We start from the raw sequence: 21,982 nt of genomic DNA on the forward strand, positions 1-21,982 counted from the left end.
TGTGTAAACAAAGATAAACTTTATTACTTTGGTGAGAAATAAAACTAGTGATAAACAACATCATTGGTTCTTCACGGCTAGGCTTATGTACTGGTGCTTACAACAAAATAAGCTACTGGTAACAAGTATAAATACAATGATTAAGACTAGTATAGGAACTGAAGAGTTAACAGTTTATTGGGTGCAATGAGTTGGATTTATTTGAGAACCCGGGACTGTTTGTTGTTTTGAATTTCGCACAAACCTACATCCGGACTAACTGCACTAGCGGTCCCTAATTTAGCAGTGAAGAAGATGTTACTTACTTATAAAAGGATTCAGATCATTTAGCGAGTTGGACAAATAAATGACAGATGAGTTTTAATTATGATGAATGCAAGATATTTCAAGTAGGTTACCATAATTTGGATTATAAGTACAATTTGAGTGGGAATAACATTAACAGTGTTATGAAATAATGGGATCTCGATGTAATTGTTGATCAGTCTCTTAAAGCCATCCAAGCAGTGTGCTGTTGTTAATGATAGGGCAAATAGGATTTCAAGCTGTATTTACAGAATATTGAATATAAGTCTAAAGTGATTATAAATTCATTGTACAGGTCGCTGGTTATATTACATTTGAAATATTGTCTTCAATCTTGGGCTCCTTACCTTAGAAAGGGCATTGAGTTGTTGGAAAGGGTTCAGAGGAAGATTACGAGAATGGTGCCTGGAATGGATGATTTATCATATCTGGAGATATTAAGATATATTAAATTGTTTTATATTGGAAAAAGTTGAGTTAGAGGAGATCTGATTGAGATGTTTAAAACTGTAAAGGGAATTGACAGGGTTAATGCTTCATCTATTTTCATATTTAACAGTGAGAATAGTAGGACTAAGTGCCACAAATATAAATTTTTAAACGGCAGGAGTCATCTTTAAGGTGATTGGCCTTTGAAAGTGGTTTCCAATAAGGTACCTACGTCCCCTCACAATATTAGCTATTCTCGTTCAGTGGTTATTCTTTTATGCGAATTTTTCTTTTACATATGTCAGAAGTCTTCTGCTTCCCTATTCGAATTAAATATTCCAACGTGGCTTACATCCAAATCATCACGCGTCACGTCCTATATATTAGAAACAAGGCATGCTTAAGTGATGCATTTGGCTCTTTACTCAACTATCACTTCTCATTTGACAGTGTTTGAATTTAGATATGCTCTTTTGTTTGTTTATTGTCCACTAAGTGGTTACTTTTTTTGACTTGATTTTATTTATTCTACTAGTCACTTTATTTCTGCACTCGAGTTTGGTTAAAACTTTCTGTAAAATGTATTCCGAAGTTACTATAACCAAGAGAGATAGTTTGACATATCAGGCAAATGCTTCGCATATCCCAAGGAACTGAACAATAAAAGGGGTATTAATACAATCCCGTATAGATAAATATGAGTAAAGTTGCTAGATATAGCTTATTGATTTTCTGAATGACTGAATTGTTGAAGTAGATGTTTGAAAACTGTGTTTTTCCTACTATGTAGATTATGATAAGTGTGAATGGAGGAGGGGTATGCACTGAGCATGACAATCTTACAATAAAATTTTTGCTAGAGTAACTACACTGAAAAGTTATTGTTAAGATTCATAATCGTCAGACAGATTACGACTGGATGTGGCAGCATCAGCTGGCATGACTCTGTACGAATAAAATGATGATATTATAAGTGTTTGGCTTTGTTGTCAGCTCCTTCTGTAAGTTTCTCTCCAACTAAGAGACATTCTTCAATAATTAGTTCCTAGTTTTCATTATACTTTTATTTTTCTGAGTTAAGATTGTATACCAGTTGGTTCATTGAAATTAAGAGCTGCAAAGAACATGGATATTCTGTTAATGTTATATTAGACATCCTTTCCTTTATATAATCATCCATGTACGCAGGGGAAGGGGTTACGCTGAACTCCCTGTTTTTGTGGTGTAAAAAAAAAAATATTGCCAGTAAGTTTATGTTCTCGTAAATGTTCAGCATCTGCTTTCCAACGGTAGAATGACTATCTGAAGTGTATACAAATTGAAATAATTGTTATGACACTGTTATCGACATTGAAACTGTAGTAAGTTATTTATGGAAATGAACCCCAGAAGAATGGAACACGCTAACATGTTTTAATAGTGCATACTTGTGCAAATTGTCAGTAATAGCTAATACACTATTATTGTAAAGAGTTGGTAAATTAGTAATATAATTTAACAATTACTAGCTACTTTTTTAAATAAATAGTACAGTAACAAAAGATACGTATTTCAGTTAATTTAAGTGTAGCTCTCCGTATAGAGCTACAACAGCGATAATGTTTATTGAAAATTGGAAAATAATGATGAATGTAGTATTGAGTATTTCACAGGGTACTTTAAAAATTAATTCAAGTACCTTTGTTTTTCGCACTGAAGAATTTTTCTATAAATCCTTCACTTTCCGCCATTGAAAAAAAATCTGGTGTTTTACTGGATATGACATGACCAGGTGATTAGAGCGCTTGACTCGTAATAGTCACGGTTTCGAATCCCCGTTATACCAAACATTTTGCCCTTTCAGCCATGAGGGCGTTATAATGTGTGATCAATCCCACTATTCGTTTGTAAAAGATTAACTCAAGATGGGTTGGTGGTGATGATTAGCTGCCTTCCTTCTAGTCCTACATTTCTAAATTAGGGATGGCTAGTGCAAATAGCTCTCTTGTAGCTTTGCGCGAAACTCCAAAAAACAAACAAATTGGTGTTTTACTAAAGCGCATTGATTGGAAAATAATAATAAAACTTATAGCGCATTAACTGGAAAGTGTCACATTAAAATTTATCATTTCATAATTCTGCCGTTACAGATTATCTTTAAGTGTTTTTCTGCGACGACTTCATTTCTCACAGATTTTTCTAACAGTAGACAATTACCATCATAGATTTCTCTACTGTTGTGAGAAGTTATTTATTGATTTTAGTACTTCTCTTGTTAAAAGGAGTGTTTACATGAAATCTAAGGCACAAAACCACCTGGTTCAGTAAATAAAGGTTGGGTAGTAGAAAGTCAATGCTTGTTTGTTTTTGGAATTTCGCACAAAGCTACTCGAGGGCTATCTGTGCTAGCCGTCCCTAATTTAGCAGTGTAAGACCAGAGGGAAGGCAGCTAGTCATCACCACCCACCGCCAACTCTTGGGCTACTCTTTTACCAACGAATAGTGGGATTGACTGTCACATTATACACCCCCACGGCTGGGAGGGCGAGCATGTTTAGCGTGACGCGGGCGCGAACCCGCGAATTACGAGTCGCACGCCCTACGCGCTCGGCCATGCCAGGCCCTGAAAGCCAATGCAGTAGTAAAATGTAAAAAACATGTAACATACAACTGAACACACATGCATGTATGTAGCTTAAAATTAAACGACATAGTTTTTACCGGGTATTAAATAGACAAATTATTTTTGCAGCAAAGACAGAATTATGAATATAGTGGATCCATTAAGAATTCCAGCTTCTCTTCCTTCTCCACAAGCCATCACATTTTTTTTAAATTGCAATTGTATACCCCAAAGTAATCAGCTACCAAAGCAACATTTATAAAATATAACAGTTTCTAACTTTAAAAATTACTTGAGAAAGCTGTTAGAATAAAAGCATAACACAGTAAATCCTTGACATTTTAGTCGCCAGGGCAACATCCTACTTTACTTTTTGTCCCCAGCTGGAGAGCGGTAAGTCTTTCGGATTTACAATGCTAAAATCAGGGTTTCGATTCCCTTCGGTGGACTCAGCAGATAGCTCAATATGGCTTTGCTATAAGAAAAAAAAACACACACACATTACCTTTTGGCCAATCATATGCTGTTTTCAGTTTTCTAATGGTTAAATGACAAAATTTTTTACGAAATTTTTAATTTCATTATGATAAATACAATGCCGATAAACGAATGGGAAAAAAAGATACACCTAATAAAGATCATAAAATTTAACAGAAATGAAATACTGTACAGGCATTATTAAACGATAAAATTATAATATTCTGTTCAACTATAAATGGTAGAATAATAAACAAAATACACAAGTAAAATTGTTATTATTTTTAATTTATAAAGAGAATGTGTGAGCTTATCTTTAACCACATTGGTTGTTTTGCTTTTCATGTAGTGCACAATTTATGTGCAATAAACTTACAAAGTGAAGTTGTTCGTATCGTGTGACTGTGGTGATTGTATATAATTATCGTGTTTACGAAGCATGGCTTCTAAGTTTACAAGGGGGAAATTTGGACCTTTAGTCGGTGCTATTGACCAAGGGACAAGCAGTACGCGATTTTTGGTGAGTGGTACCATTTACCGGTATCTGTTAGTTCAATAGCTGCCAATTGACACAGTATACAATATATGTTGAAAGTAATAAAATGATTGAAGAGCGTAATGAAACTAAAGAAGTTTTGTAATTCTAATGGCCTCATCCTACAGGTTACATGATATGATAACGTGCTGGCCCTTGCACTCATTTATCAGTGAGCCCAGCTTCTTTAGAAAAACGAACAAAAATGCATGGAGTAATTAAGATATTTCCAATAAAGCTTCAGAATAACAGTATTTTTCTCAGTGATACAGTTAAAATATCGAAATTAAGAAATATGTGTATAGCTGTAATCCTAAAATAGCGTTCTGTGATGACTGACAAATAATTGTTCATAACGGAATAGCCAACACACGATTTAGAATGAAATTATCGTATTTACTTAGAATATAAGAACAATCAAGGTAACAAAAGACAACAAACTGATATATTACTTCTAATCACTAAAATAACGAAGTAACAATTTGGTACTAATAAAAATCATAATTAACTATGTATAAATACCTGAGTGAAGTTAATACATATTATAGTTCACCAACTTAATAATAGTTTAAACAGAAATAGTTGTTTTAAGTAAGTGACGATAGAAAATATAACATCATGACGTATTTAAGCTATTCCACATTTATTTTTCTACCTGTATAAAATGGTTGGCTTTTGGAATGGATTGCATGTAAATGTTGTAGATGCAGTAAGTGTGGATTTAAGGGATGGCTTAATAAAAATTTGAATGGTTTAGCTTTAATTGTTTTATATGTATTTTATAGTTTTGTAAATGGGATGACCTAGATCAGCCAATAGATCACTTATTATCCTTAAATTTTGTGTTATGTTATAGTTTTCAGATGCAACTCTGTAAATATTTGAAGATTGCTGATATTTGTCTATGCTTTCTTGAAAATTGTGTTTGGCTTACAAGGGAAGAATGTTAGAGTTACAGTTAATCCAATAATGCTGTTATTTTCATATTAATTTGGACAAAAAATAGCAGTTTTAATATGTTATTTAAAACCACTTTTGTATTTTACCTTAAATTACAGAGATTTGTGCAGTGTCTAAAGCAAGGTAATGCTTGTACTATGTTACTGAAGTGTAGTATTTTGTATGGAATATATAAGGAACTGAAGTTCTTTTTAAAACTTATGCATAGAGCTGAGCAATTTAGTTGAGGTAATTAATTATCTATGAGTAGTGATTTGTGTGACATGAGTTAGTAGATTATCACTGTTTTTAATTATTCCAACAATCAATTAATTTAAATATTGCACATCCAGACTATCTGAGTGTTTTATTATGGTAAATTTACAATGGCTCTTTGCCACCATTAAATTGCTGATGAGAAAGAAGATAACTCACTACCTACTGTTAACCACTCTTTCTTTTTTATGCTTGTATACATCATGGATGGAGGATCATTGTATTAATTTATCATGATTGATTAATTGGGCTATCACATACTTGAATCACTTGTATATTGTAAATTTAACATTGTAATAGAGCTAGTATACATGTGAGTAATGTCTGTACTTATATGGTATCATTACTGTAAATGTGTAATCTTGTTTAGTGGATTTTGTAATGATTCTAATTTCTCAGGTGTTTTTTTTTTTTTTACAACAGATTTTTGCGAGCAAAACAGCTGAATTGATCACTTATCACCAGATTCCAGTTAAAAGTGTTTATCCATATGAAGGGTATGGTGCTTATGTATAAATTCTAACACTCCACCCAATAATAGAAGCATTTGGTATAATTAGAAATAGCAGATTCTGTTAAAAATTCATTACCCAAAATGATCTTTATCAACATAGTGAATGAGCTAGAAAATTGAAGCTAAGTTTTAATATTAAGTATTGTAAATTTGCTTGCTTGGGGTATTGAAATTTAGAAAGGACTTTGTGTGTGTAATAAGCATTGGTATTGTGCTAATAAATAGCCTTAGGTTTCACTGATGTTAAAGCCATTACTTCCTCAGCCAAGTGTTTAGCTGTAGTGAAAAGACCAATTATACTTCTGCATGCAGGGACTTTATTGCTTTATTCAAGATGAGTGAGTCCTCATTTAGAGTACTATATTCATGTCTGGTCCCTTTTTACAAGGACACCAACATGTTAAAAGAGTGCAGGGGAAGCTACTGGTATTATAACTGGTTAAGTTATCAAGAGAGGCATAAAATTTTAGTTTTCTTTATTGCAGAGAAAGTTTAGGAGAGATATGTCTTAGGTGATCAAAATTGTTAAAATTTTAAACAGCTTTCCTATGGGGTTTCCTGTTTGAATAGTTTAATGAAAAATTAGAAATATCAATTTAAGTATTAAGGATAAATAGATTTAAGCTTTTTAAGTATGCAGACTTTTATTTTGGATGTTTGTTCATTTAAAAATTATAAAACTAAAGGAATAGCTTAGCTGGTGTTGTTTGAAAATTATAAAACAAATGATTAATTTATGTGTATGTTATTAATTAATATAAATCTGATGTTTTTAAAGAGAATGAGTGTGATCTACAGTAGGTTTTGCTGTTTATTAAACCATAAAACTTTAACTGTGATATATTTTCTTAACTCCAAATTAAATTGTTTTTCATTCAAGTGTAATATAAATGTAGTACCATCATGAATAAGAATGAATAAATCCAGAAATATTGGGTCATTCCATGCTAACTTGCCCAGAAAAAGGAACTTTTTGCAGTTCATGTCATAAATTATCTTGAAAAAAGTTGAAGAAAAAACATCAGCCATGCAAAATTGTAAAACTGTACTGCATGGCTGAATAAATCAAAATGAAGTTTTTGCTTAAATATTTTTCAAGGAAATCTATGACATGAACTGGAAAGCTCTAGATGAGTGGTATGGAATGACCCTATTAGGTATGTATGAAGCTGAAAATATTGAAAAACTGCAATGCTCTCTTTTAATATTTTTGATTTTCATGTTGCAAGTTTATATTTTAAATATCTTTGCACTTTATATAGAATTTGTAGAACATTATATTGTATTAAATGGACTAAACTATTTAGTTTTAAACAATAATTATAAAATATTTGGAGAGTTTATTGTGATTATTATTGCAAGAATACTACTTTTTTTTAACAAGTTAAAAAAACGCACCTCAAAAATGTAATTATTACCAGTTATGTAATTCAAAAATGACAGTCTCCTGCTGGTATGGCAGTAAGTCTACAGATTTACAATGCTAAGATCAGGGGTTCAATTCCTCTTGGTGGGCTCAGCAGATAGCCTAATGTGGCTTTGTTATAACAAAATACACATACACACACACAAATGGCAGTTATTTTTAAACTTTGTTTAAACTAATACATTAAAAATAACCAAATAATAAGTTAGGATAAATCCATGGATTTGCTCACACTTTTGTATTTTATACATGTTATATTAATTATTGCAGTGTTTTTGATATAAAATGTTATTCTTATGATTTCTTAGTTGGGTGGAACAGGATCCTAAGCATATCTTTAATACAGTAGAGCAATGTATCAAGAAAGTTGTAACAAATTTAGAGAGGTTGGAAATTGATCCTAGTGATATCAAAGGTCTGTAATTTTGACTTTTTTTTTTAATAAAATGCATTTAAGGTGTTCTGAATATAGCTTTTTATTATTTGTTTAAAAACAAATGAGAAAATGGAATAATGTTCATTTCTTCTTAGTCACTGTTAAATTAATTTTCAAAAGTCATTAAATTTCTATAGTACTTGTATTATTATTATTTTTTACTACTAACCAACATTGGAATGTCAAAATACTTTTTGTGAAAATTGCATTGAAGTTGAATTACTAAATTTGGACATTTCCAAACCAACTGTATTGTTACAAATTCAAGCTGTGGATTAGTGTAAACTGTGGATAATTAGTACTGATAGTCTTAGCTGTATCATCAATTCCCGAGTTGCTCATATTTTTCTTGTGTGTGTGCATGTATAAAAAAAGTATGCATTCATATGGCGTACTTTAATGTCTGCATTAATTATTTCGAGTATTTCTGCTATCACTTCTACAGCATTGGGGTAGGTGTTATTCTGTAAGGAAGATCACAACTTCCACTCATTTAACATGACATAATTTTTTGGAACAAAATTACGCCTACTGGTTTATCTCGGCTGTCTTATTCTCTAAATTAAAATATTAATAAATAAATTGTAAAAAAGTCATAAAGCCAGCCCTTATCATTCATTTTGTTATGAAGCTTTCTCTTAAACCAATTTAAATTTACTGCCTTTACAACATCTGAAGGCAACTCATTCCAACCACTCTGTTAGGAAAATAAAACTGCCAAAATTTATATTTGTCTACTAATTCTACTGTTCTCACTGTTAAGTATGAAAAAAGATGATGGATTGGCACTATAAATTTTCTTTACAATCTTAAACACCTCAATCAGATTCCCTTCAGTTCTTCTTTTCTTCAAGAGAAAACAATTTGAGAGGTTTCAACCTTTCCTTGTATGACAATCCTTCCATCCCAGGCACCATTCTAGTAATCCTTCTCTGAATTCTTTCCAACAATTCAATGTTTTTCTAAGGTAAGGAGCCCAAGGAGAACAAAATATTCCAGATGTGTCCAAACAAGTGACCTACACAATGAAATTATAACCTTTTTATACTTTTGTTCAGTATTTCTGTAGATACAATCTAAACTCCTATATCTTTTACCACTAGCAACAGCACACTGCTTGGATGGCTTAAGAGACTGACCAACTATGAAACTAAGATCCTTTGCTTTCATGACATTGTTAAGGTTATTCCCATTCAAATTATGATAATCCACACTCATTATCATGCATTCATTATAATTAAAACATGTTCATCATTTACTTACCAAACTTACTGAAATGATCTAAATCCTTTTGTAAATCAGCAGTATCCTCTTCACAGCTAGCAACACCCAATATCTTAATTAATATCATCTACAAATTTAAGTAATTTATAGATCATTCTTTCATCTATGTTTTTGGTGTAAATTAAAAGTAGAAAAGGTTCTAAGACTTTTAAGTTCACTTGGACTGAACTCCATTTGTAACAAGCCTCTGCTTTTTCCATCCTGCCACTTATACCCCACATCTATCAGGTTTTTTTTTTTTTTTTACAAGTCTTTTATGTGACACCCTGTCAAATGCATTCTGAAAATCTAGATGCAACAAACCTACACTCTTACCCTCATCTGCATAAGCAGCAATGTTTTCAAAGAATGTCAAAAGATTTGTAAGGCAATATTTTCCTTCATTGAAACCATGTTGACTATCTAATAACATTCTAAACTTTGTTTGAAACATATTTTATCAGACTCACCAAAAACGTTTTCCTCAACTGATGCAAGACTAATTAACTTATGTTTACTGGGACATTTTTTATTACATCCCTTGAAAAGAAGAGTTACATCAGCCAACTTCCAATCTTTTAGTACCTACTGACTATTCAAGGACTGAAAAAAAAAAAAAAGCAAGTGGCTCGTATATTGAATTTTTAACCTCTTTCAAAACCCTCGTGGAAATAGTATCTGATCCAGGAGTCTTATTTTTTTTAAACTTCCCAATCTTTTTTTTTAACCAGCTCAGTATCAATGCAGTCACATTGTTCAGTATCTATCAACTGTTCAAGATGTGGAATGCTGATTAAGTCTTTGTAACTAAAAACTGAAGAATAAGGCAAAATTTAAGATTTCAGCCATTTTGTGATCATGGGATATGACCCTTGAGTGATGATAAAGGAAGGTGCAAATATAAAAATTAACAGCCATCCTTTTCTCCTAATTTTCTGTTTCACCAACTTTCTTGGTCTTCTATAATCTTGCAAGTTTCATGTCATACTAGTCAATTTAAATTTCTTAAACTTGTGATACTTTTTTTAAATTTTATCTCTTTCTCTTATGAGCCAACCTGATGTTTTACTAGCAGCTAACATTTTCTTTCTGTAAGGAATATGTTTACCTTGAATGTTTAAAAATTTATCTTTAAAATGTTCCACATTCAATCAGTGTCTCCAAATAATTCAGCTGCTCAGTTCACAACAGATAATTTTTGTTGCATACCTTCAGAATTTGCTTGTTTGAAATTTGTAAGCAAAATATTATACCTTATCTCAATATGTAGCAAAACATTTGTAATAAGGTCTGTTGTGTTTCTTCAAATAAGGCCAACAAAACACATTTATATATCTGAATGTTTATCACACTTTTAAAAAATTTAATCTTATGAATTATTGTGAATATTTATTTATAAGTTTATTACTTAAGACATAGTGTATGCAGTGTCCATGTTACTCAGCAATGCAGTGGTGTGATTTAAAGTATTTGAAATACATGTATTGTACTTTTTGTACAGTTTTCAAATTTATAAACATGTAAAGTATTCTTTATGTTTTCTTCCTTCTTATATAATTTTGTGCTATTGACTATGCTATGGCCTTTGTATTTCACTTAGCTGTTGGGGTTAGCAATCAGAGAGAAACTACAATTGTATGGGACAAATACACTGGAGAGCCATTATATAATGCAATAGGTAAATTGTTTTCTTTGAATTCATCTGTTTAAAAGTGTTACTTGAGAATTATCATGTTTCACTTTCTGCTGATTCTATATATTTGTCATATTTATTCTGTCATCATTCTCTTAAAATTAAAAATGGCTGTAAAACTGAAGGTGTTGGGTAGGTGATAGAGATACCCTTGTTTAATATTATTTAAAAAAAAATGTCAGTAATTACCAAAAGTAACTTAATACTGAAACTAACCATTATGAGATCATGAATGTTAGATTTACAAGATTCTTTCCATTTAAGTTTAATGCAAGTGTTATAATTTAGAAAGTTTATGTATAGTGCAAGTGTTAAATTTATTTCTTTTTAGAAATCATAGTTTATTGCGAGTTTCTTTACAATTAGTATTTTGCATAGTTTAATTGATGTGAATTGGTAATTGTTGTATTATTACATCACGTTACTGGAACCTTTTAAGTTTTTCTGGTTGTATTCAATTCTCGTTGGGCTTCAAATATGCATCCACAATGTAGTTTGAGTAAGATAAACCTAGGTTGTGCAGTTGTGAGTGTAGCCATAAAGAGCTTGTAATGGCAATTTTTAAAGTGAATTTATCACAGATTATATTGTAATAACATAGCTGAAAAAGTATAATTTGTCTTGCCAATTTGTGTTTTAAATTAACTGAAACAGCTATGTTGAATTTGACACACACACACACACACACACACACACACACACACACACACACACACACACACACACACACGACAATTGTATAAAGCTTTGATAACCAATAATGTAATGAACATTTGTATGTATGTTTGACTTCTTTAAATATATTATTTTAAAACAAGTGAATTGTGTAGCTGTTTGTTTATTGTTGAAATTTATCATCAACAAGTTGTACACACATAATGTAGAGAATCTGGTTTATATATAAAAACCTGACAATGAGAAAAAAAGTTGTTTCCCAAAACCCTTAGATAGTTGATTTGTTTTGTACAGAAATGGTTTGAATTGAATTAACAATAAAAGAAGATAAATATATAAAACAATTATACTGTAAAAACATATGAGAATTAAAATGGTCATATTTTAGATTGACAAAAAATGATTTTTCAGTTAATTTATTAATACAAGTTCAAACACATTAACTGACAGAAACTTTTCTGACAATTAGTGAAAAGAGTATTAATGTGAATACTATGCTATATCGTACTATAATAACCTCATGATTTTAAAGGTGCAATGAAATCAGTTTGATGCATTGAAGATAAAGTGGAGATTCTGGATTTAATTTGTTTTATTGAGGACTTACCCATCTCAGTTTATCTGTAGGCAGTACTTGTTACATCTATCCATCTATCTATATGTACATATTATAATTAAGAGATTAATTTGATCATGTATAAAATTTATTAATTATGAGCATCAGTTACATCAGTTAGTGTGCTGTAAAGTAATTGATTAATCAAAGTAAAGATTAAATTAGTCCATTAGTTATATGTAATCAGTTATTGAGCCCAGTGATTAGTGTATTAGTAAATTACACCAATTGCCCAACTCTAATATGATTTTGTTTTTAAAAAGTATGAAGACTAGAAATATTTAAAACCATTATTCAGTCGTAAAGGAGCACTTTGCTTGGTGCTACAGTATTTGTGTACGTACTCTGAAGGTTAAACATTCACCATAGTCTTCCTCAAGTGAAAGTAGAAAGTTTTTTCTAAGAAGACTGTCCTTTTATCTCATTGAAATAAATTGTGAATGAAAACAAATATTGGATACAACGACAGTAATAATTTTTATATGGATATAAAATATGAAAGTTTGGAAAATTAAAAGTATATGTAAAATGAATGAGAATTACGTAGATCAGAAGGTAGTTGGGACATTGCCTCAGTCATAGCACATAGCTGGAGGCAGTTGAAACTTGCTTCCATCATGACTTATATATGCAAAGTTAGAACACTGCTTGAATCATGACACAAACTGGAGACAGTCAGAATGTTAATAGCTGGGATACTGCCTGAGTTATGGCACATGTTAAGGGATAAGTAGAACATTATATGAATTGTTGCATATAGATAAAGACAGTTGGAATGTTGCCTGAATCATAAAATGTACCTGAAGACAATTAGAACATTGCCTGAATCAAGGAGCATTACTAGCTGTAGGTGGAACATTATCTAAATCACTGTACATAGCTGGAGAAATTTGGGACATTGCTTTTTATTCTGGTATGTAGTTGGAATATTTCATAGATCTTAGAATATAGCAAAAGGCTTTTGAAACTTTAACTGGATTATGACACAGCAGAAAATGTAAGGTTGAATTGTATAGACATTGTAGAATTTGTTTTAGTGGTTTAGTTGTTTCACAGTTTTATATTCCTTTTTTTTCAGTGCTGTCTTTCAAATGCTTTTTTCTTTTTGAAAAAGAAAGAAATGATGTTTATATGCTTTAGTCAACTTACTTAATCATTTCCATAAATAGTCTAAGAATTTGTAAGTCAGGTAAGGTTGTAATTCCACTTGCTTTATAGGATAGGCTGTAGTTTAGTTTTGTACTTTTTTTTATGTACATAATACATATATTTGATAAAGTTACCCATCAGTTGTAAAAGGCATTAATTTATATCTTTTCTTTGTTTGTGGAACACAAAAACATGTATCTACTTTTACCTGTAATATGCTAATGATCATTTTTATGTGGTAGATTTTGAGACATTTTGACAACATTGTATATTATTTTTACACCTTCTACTACTTTCATGACAAATTATATGGAAGACAAGAATAGTCAAAAGATTTATTTGTATTTCATAAAACTCGTTTTAGTTTGGTATCAGTTCCTTATTGTTCACAATTAATTTTCTGTGCACATTTTTTTTTCGAAATTAAAAAGCATTTATACTTCAGAAATAAAAACAAAACGAAAACAGTTCACTAATAATTTTAAACAATTGTTTATTATAATTTTTGACTAACTGAAAGATGCTTCAAACCCAAGTGCTAATGAAAATTTAATACTCACTGTAAGGCAGAAGAGAACAAGTCACATCTATAAAAAAAAAAATATCTGGAACATATTCTGCAATTATACTGGTAGTCTTGTAAATAAATACTTGTAGTTTTGTCTCAGAAATGACTAAAAGTAGTGGAGTTAAGCGGCCACCCCTCAGATTCAGTCATCCCTTGAAAGTGGTCATTCAATCACAGTCTTTTTTTTTGTTTACATAATCCCTAAGTATGTATGGTGGAACCCCTCTAATTAGGCCAGTTTGTCTCAGTCCCAAAGATGGCTGCTTCCAGTGGGTTCCACTGTATTTATGTTACTGCATATATTAGAGACTGTTAACTGCATGTGGCTTGAATACTCTAACATTTCCTTTTTCTCTACATTCAGTATGGCTAGATAACAGAACAGAAGAAACTGTTGAAAGGTTGACAGCCAAAACATCTAATAAGAACAAAGAATACCTTAAGGTTAGTTTTAAAGTAAAGTGTACAGTATATCTACATATATGTTGAATTAAAACTAACAGAATTATTTGTATTTAGAAATACCACTATAGTAAGACTATTTCAAGAATCTTATCACCTTTAATTGTGTCCCTTTTTTTATGGCTTTACATCTAGTGTCAACTGGAAATATCAAAATGTTATCTATAGGAACAAGTAGAATATTTCTTTGAAACTGCTAGGATGTCATTCTTTTTATGTACACCCATATTATGATAATGTCACAATATTAAGTAAAAGTTAAATATTTGGTTCATATTTGATTTTTGTAATTAAGCACATTTCATTTTTATATATGCGGGGATGTTACAGTACTAATGCAGTATAAACACTGTTTCTTTTAAACAGTATTTTGCATATGTAGAATGCAATAAAATAGACAAAATACATGATTTTCAGCAATCGTTTATACTTGGAGGAAGAAGTGGTTAGTCATTTACCTATAATTTTTTTTTCTCTTAAATCAAACAAAGTAAATTGTATTTGTCTTAGAAAACTTGTGTTTTTGTGTAAAGGTTTAATTGTTTTATTATTATTTTGTTGAATATTTTCATCTGATACATTGTTTTGAATCTAATAGCTTGAAGAGCACTGATATAACTAGAATCCTCCAGGTTCAGTATCTGTTCAGGCTCATTTTGGGTGCATTTTTTATGCCATGTACATAATTTAATTACTTGATTTACAACAAGGCAGCAGTTGAAATACTTTCAATGAAAAGATGGTTTTTAAAATACAATTTCAATTTGTAATTCATCTACATAAATTCACAGAAATGGCTAGTATTTATCAGTATGTTGACTTTGATATATTTTGATATTATTTCTTAAACAAGTTTCATTTAATTTGACAGGTTTTAAAACTAGGTCACAATATGGGAATTAAGATACATTAAATTGTCTACAGCAACATTTTTGTACAGTTTTTGAATTTAAGACATCACGTTCTCGACAAATAAAGTGCTGCCATAGTAACATATACAATCGTTGAAATAAGGATTTCAAGTTTATAGCAAATAAAATGCTGCCTTGTATAATATATATACAATATTTGAAATTATGACATCAAGTTTACAGCAAACAGAATGCTGCTATAAGGGCATTAATCAAGTTAACGCCACAGCAAATGCTGTCATTTATTCTGAAGAGACATTTTCGGCTAAAGATGTACTTAATGTGAAAGTGGAGTTTAAAACAAACATCCTGATCAAGGTAAAAGGTTTGAGGCAAACATCCTCACCAAAGAAAAGATAAATAAACTTAAGACTGGTTTTTATTTAATTAAAATTTTTGATGAAATCATAAAATTTTAGGTAGTAATCTAGGCTTGTGGCATAAACTTTGTTATGCTTTGCATACATAGTATTCAATATTCACATAAAGTCAAAATCAAATGGTACTGGTGTAAAAATAGTGGGATTGCTTAATGCTATCAAAATCCAGTAAAAGACTTGACACATTTATATTTTTTTATTCTTTAAATAATGTAAAGCTGAACTTATCTTACTGTTTGCTCTGAATGAAGAAGTATCTAAAATATGTCAAATTACTATTAATTTAAAGTAATAAATTTTATTGTTTCTTCCCATACTAAAACTATGATCCAAAGATAAAACTACACATATTTTGACAGTGTGTGTTTTTAGTTCTGGTTCTGAATCATATTTTGATTAAAACAAGCTATTAATGAAACTAATATAGTGTAAAAGCTATTAAACAGGGAACTATCAATACTTGCAGTTATTCACATGAAATATTAAAATATATAAATTGTAATATTATCAACATTATTTTTTTCACTAGCCGTTCCCTAAGCTATGTATGTGTGTGGCATATTCATGGAAACAAGAGAGGCAATTTATAATTTGTGTATTAAATTAAAGGGAAGTGTCTCAAGTTTCTTTTCATTTGATGGCCTTTGTTTTTTGCCATCATGCAAGGGATTTATCACAAAAGGTCACATTTTTGCCATTGCTGTTGTTAATTTTTGAGGACTGTACATACTCTTTTGGGTTTTCATGTTTTCTAACTACAATCAAGGATTTTTTTTGTGTAAGGTGACTGTTACAGTTGTTTCATGTTACTGAACTGTTAAATATACATTATTCATTTTTATATGTAATATGTATGAAAGTGATTAAAATCAATTAGACATGTTAAAAAACTGATAAGAAAAACCTTAATCAATTTACTTATTATCCATATTTTGTGTAAATTAAAAATTGCACTATTGTTTTTAAGTAAGTGCAAGGTAATCCCGTTTTAATGATTATTTTCTTTTCAAGGGAAAATGTGGCTTACCATTGTCAACCTATTTTAGTGCTGTCAAATTAAGATGGCTGTTTGAACATGTTCCTGAAGTGACCCAAGCAGTTCAAGAGGGACGATGTTTGTTTGGAACAATGGACTCTTGGATAATTTGGGCATGTTTTGTTTTCTTACCTATATCTAGATATTCTTGATTGCCATTTTAATCGAAACATTGTTTAATAATTATATCAAGTTAGATGCAAATGAATTTGGATACAAATAGCAAAAATGAACAGCATATGAAATGCAAGAATTTTCTTTTATTTGGAAACTAAATTTACTTTTTGATTTTGTTTTTCAACATTCAGAGTTAATTTTTCAAATCGTTTTTCACACTGTAGTTAGTAAATTTATTAGCAGTTTTTTTCTATCACATAAGAAATAGAGCTTAATTGTACTAAAATGAAATTTCCTAGTGGCTGTTGTGAAAACATGTAAGGAATATTGATTATATTCCATGTAGAATTTGACAGGTGGAAAAAATGGAGGTATTCATGTGACTGATGTGACCAATGCTAGTCGTACTATGCTCATGAATATTGAGAACCTTTCATGGGATCCTGAGCTCTGCAGGTATGATGAAGAGTCCTGTTCTGTAATTTCAATGAATAATTTTATCAGAAATACATATTTGTGCATGAAATTGTTCTGGGAATCCCACGGTAACAACAATGGAAGGTGGTTTTCTTTATTTCACTCAGAAAATATTATTTTAGCTAGAATTTACATATTGTATTTGGTGTGATTAAATTTGTTATCATTGTTGTATGGTATTATGCGCACGCACACACACACATGCGCACACACACACACACTGTTTCATCAGATTAACCTGGCATTATCAGGAACAAAATAGTTTGTAAAATTGAATGTATAGTTGAGTAAGGTGTTCAGTTGGAAAGTTATTGATGCTTGTAGTTTACATGTTATGTCACAGGTTCTTGTTTGGATAATTACAAAATTGTAGACAGGTATATGTGATTATACCATAGGCTTTTATCTGGATATTAAACCGTACATTTTTGTGGTAAAAATTATTCCCTGTGGTTAAGTGTTTATTTCACTGAACAGTACTTTACAGTGATAAATAGTGGTAATGATGTGCATCATTGTCACAGGGTTTTATCACATGCTGTGATTTTGTACATATCTACTGAATGTTTTGTACATATCTACTGAATGTTTTCATAATGTTGCCTGTTGAAAATGTGTACATTCTTTATATATTAAGTAATATTTTAAGCTTTAATAGAGAAACTGCAAAAAAATTTATATAATGTTATGATATTATTGTATGACGTAGGAGGTACTTAGGTACAAAAAGTGTCTGTGTGTTTCACGAACATGCTTTCTTATTTCTATTTAGAGTAACATATAGTTTGTTATTTTCATTGCTTTTTATTTATTTCATTGCTTATTATTTGTGTTATTTTCCCAGAATTTTTCATATTATCAAATAACCTCAATTTGTAAAATTCTAAACATTACTTTGTCTGGTATGTTTAAAATATTAAATGAAATATTGACATTTTGAGTATTAATAGTTTCTTGCAGATTCCTGATAGCATATTGCCTGAGATTCGGAGCTCTTCAGAAGTTTATGGGACTATAGCTGTAGGGTCGTTGGAAGGAGTTCCAATATCAGGGGTAAATGAAAAATACATTAAACCAATTGTATAATATTAAATGGTAATTTTTTGTTATAATTTTCTTGACACCAACATATTACCCTCACCATGAGCAGTAACATGGTTTGAGAAACAAACAAAAGAAATAAGAGGAAAGTTTATCTGGATAAGAACCTAATCTTATCATAATGAACTTTGCAATGTATACGTCCAAAGCTTGGATCTCTGGAACTACTGCACTGATCATAACTGAGCAATATTTTTATGACTAGATAGTATTTTTTGTAGCTGAGCAATAAATAAAACAATTTAAATTTTTACAAAAATATGTTTAACCAATTAAGATTACAAACAAAAAGGAGTAAGTTTCAAAGACAAAACAATCATTTGTTTTACTTCAACGAAAATCTCATTGGTGTTGCAACAGTAAAGCAAGGCACTTTCATTGATAACTGCATCTACAAAGAAATACTTTAATCAGATTTACTCAATGATGTAATGGTGTGATGATAATTATTTTTAAATTATAATTTCAATAAAATTCATTTTCTCATTGGTGGTAAATATTGAATGTCAAGTATGAGTACATTGTTATAAAACTGTCAGATATATTTAGAAAGGGTCATAGGCCCAATAGCTTTCTACAAGAACTAGCAGTTACACCTGCTTGGAGGGCAGGTATTTTTGTTAATACATTTTAATGGTGTAGGTTATTGCCCATGGCTTGTATATTTTTGTCATAAATGCTTATGAAACTCTGAAATTACTTACTGCAGTAACAGTAGTAAGAAGAAACAAAAAGGAAAGAACTTGTTAAATTTTTAGCTTAGAGGTCTCTGTTCCATAACACTATTGGAGGAGTATTACATTTTATACATTTTGCTTTACAAGATAAGATGTGTTTGTCCATGTTGTTTTGAAAAGTCACTGTATGTTTTATGCTATAATGTATAATAATATTGATATATGTGTGATTCTTTTTAATTTAAAGGATTTTAGAATAGCTTTTTAGATTTTGTTGCAATATATATTTGTGCCAACTCTCTTTGGTATTTGTAAGAATAGAAAAAGTTTCATGTCAGTGGAGAAACTTGACCATTGAACAGGGTAGTTTAGTGACACAGTTGCTTTAAGAGCTAAAACATATTGTTTGTTATTGATTTTGACTGTTGTACAGCTTAAAACATGTTTTAGAACAAAATTAAAATATGCAAGTAAATATTGATTGTTAATTTGAGTAAATGCTAACTTTCCATATGAAAAAGTGTTTATTTCTCCATAGTTAACTGTCATCTGGCACTAATAAACTACTACTACTTCTTTCTTGTTAATACCATTGTAAGATACATTAAAGTGAGTAGGTTTTGTAATACTTTCTCACTTCTGCTTACATTTTGTAAAAAACATTGAACAGCATTGTTATGATTTATTTTTATTAGTGGTCATACTAGCCTTTAAAAGTAGTGCTTTTTATAAAGATGTGTATTATGGCTATTTGGATTTTTAACCACAACACACACTTTTTTACCTGTTGTATCAAAATAACTACTTTATGATGTAACATTATTTTGGGTTAACTAAGTTATCACCCAAAAGTACTTGCCAACAGTAATGCATCATCTACAATGTCTACTGATTTAATATTAAGTACCAGGGCAGTAGTTTATGGGATACTGGATATCTCTAAAGCTATGACTTAAGCTCGTAAGCTGTTGAACATTTAGAAACAATGAAAGATTTATTTACTCATAAATCATCTGTTACAACAATACTGTGCACACTTTTCCAGACTTGAATATTTCAGTATGTGCAGTATTGTTTTAAATGCTCATAAAAATTGTGTATAACAATATTGAAGCCTTGAATGTCATATAACATCTTAAAATCAACAGGAAACAAAAGAGGAGGAAAACTAGAGACTGCTTTTCATAAAAAAATTTCTAAACATATCTGCCACCATTCCTAATTTTGACCTGTCATTGAAAGGGAAGATAAGTGGCTAGCAATAGCCATTGTCAGTGCTTGAGCTACTCTTTATCAGTGTATGGTGGAATTGATTGTAACACTACAATACCCCCACAGCTAAAAGATGAGCATATTTTGCACTTTATTTCAACCCTGTAACCTACAGATTACAAGTTGAATGCCCTCACCATCATTTTATATATATCTGTAATGTTTTATTTTTGCAGTCATTTTACAATATCCTAACTTTTTAAGCTAGCTATGTAATACTAAACAAATTATCAGTATTTTCTACATGAGAAAAAGAGAAGCATTCATCTTTATAGAACCAGCATGGCCAGGTGATTAAGGCACTTGTGAACTGAGGGTTCTGGATTCAAATCTCCGTCACACCAACCATGCTCACGCTTTCAGCTATTGTGACAATCAATCCCACTATTCGTTGGTAAAAGAGTAGCCCAAGAGTTGGCGGTGGGTAGTGATGACTAGCTGCCTTTCCTCTTGTCTTATGCTGCTAAATTAGGGATGGCTAGCATAGATAGCCCTCTAGTAGCTTTGCATGAAATTGAAAACAAACCACCTTTATAATCTGGTATTTTGGATTAATCATTGTTAACCATGAATTCCTGAAGTAACCTAAATAAAAGTCAAACAAAGTTTAAATAATCATAATGTATGCAGTAATATAAAATTTTAAACTGAGTATGAAACGAATAATAAGAAAACCCAAAGTCTAATAAGGTAATATTAGTTTTATTGTGATGATAATACTTTTTAAGTTCTTTTTGGTATGTGGCCTTATAAAAGGCTTGAGTGACCTCTGTGAGCTAATTTGTCCATTGTTGTTGAACTCTCATAGCTATTGGATATACATCTCTTGTTTTTTTTTTTTTATGAAGAGAATTCTATGAATGGTAGAACATTTTTCACGTAGCACTACATAGAAACATTGTAATTTAAAACAGTGGGTCTTGTTACATCTGCATTTGCAGTACTCAATGCTGTTACTTCTTTTATAAATGCAGAATTATTGTAAGTTTTTCTTCTAATAAATATGTACTACTGTTATAATGTATGAAATTATTTCATATTTTTTTTCAAAAGACTATGCATGATGAGGTTGCTAGCTTGTCAATACTATGATTCTGAGACACTGTTCCAATGTTGTAATAATTCTTTCTTCATTGTTTTACCCTGTGTGTGGTGTAAAAGTGATGGCAAAATTCCAGTATTTAATCATAGAAGTGTAGCCAAAACTCTGCTGTTGAATAACTGTCTTGCCTGTAATCTGTTGGCTCCAAATTAAGGATTGCTCTGTATTCATGAATAAATTTTATGTAGATTTGCATAAAGATTCTGATAAATAACTTTTGATATGGTACTTACCTTCTATTACAAGATTAGCTATCCTGATTGTGCTGTCCTCTATATGCAAACATTTCTGTAAGCATGCCACAAGATTTGTGCTTTCCCCTTCTTGGAATTTGTGTATCTCAATGTTTATGTCATGCAAATCATCATGTGTTATCCATCAACCAATAGTAGCACAGCATGCTCATGTGATGCATGGAACTCCCTTTACTGAAACTTCTTGCTTGGCAGTGTTCAAGTTTGAACATAATTTTTTGTTTATTTATTACGATGTATTTCATTTATCGTATTTATCAGTTAATTCTTGTTGTTCTATTTCTGCATT

General features: G+C 30.7%; 1 protein-coding gene across 3 annotated transcripts in view; it reads left to right on the plus strand.

Annotated features, from left to right (window-relative positions):
* The first annotated feature begins 4,153 nt into the window (after positions 1–4,153).
* Positions 4,154–21,982, plus strand: part of LOC143240211 (glycerol kinase-like) — a 53,086-nt gene continuing 35,257 nt past the window's right edge. The window contains exons 1-8 of one of the 3 annotated variants that reach the window (XM_076482312.1): positions 4,154–4,334; positions 5,988–6,061; positions 7,813–7,919; positions 10,804–10,881; positions 14,269–14,348; positions 16,669–16,806; positions 17,157–17,266; positions 18,238–18,340. In XM_076482312.1, coding sequence (XP_076338427.1) covers positions 4,254–4,334; positions 5,988–6,061; positions 7,813–7,919; positions 10,804–10,881; positions 14,269–14,348; positions 16,669–16,806; positions 17,157–17,266; positions 18,238–18,340 — 771 coding nt within the window. In that variant the 5' untranslated portion in view covers positions 4,154–4,253. The remainder of the gene's footprint in view (positions 4,335–5,987; positions 6,062–7,812; positions 7,920–10,803; positions 10,882–14,268; positions 14,349–16,668; positions 16,807–17,156; positions 17,267–18,237; positions 18,341–21,982) is intronic. The other 2 variants (XM_076482313.1, XM_076482311.1) reach the window with 2 other exon arrangements.

The sequence above is a fragment of the Tachypleus tridentatus genome, chromosome 13 (assembly GCF_004210375.1).
Source record: "Tachypleus tridentatus isolate NWPU-2018 chromosome 13, ASM421037v1, whole genome shotgun sequence".
NCBI lineage: Eukaryota > Metazoa > Arthropoda > Merostomata > Xiphosura > Limulidae > Tachypleus > Tachypleus tridentatus.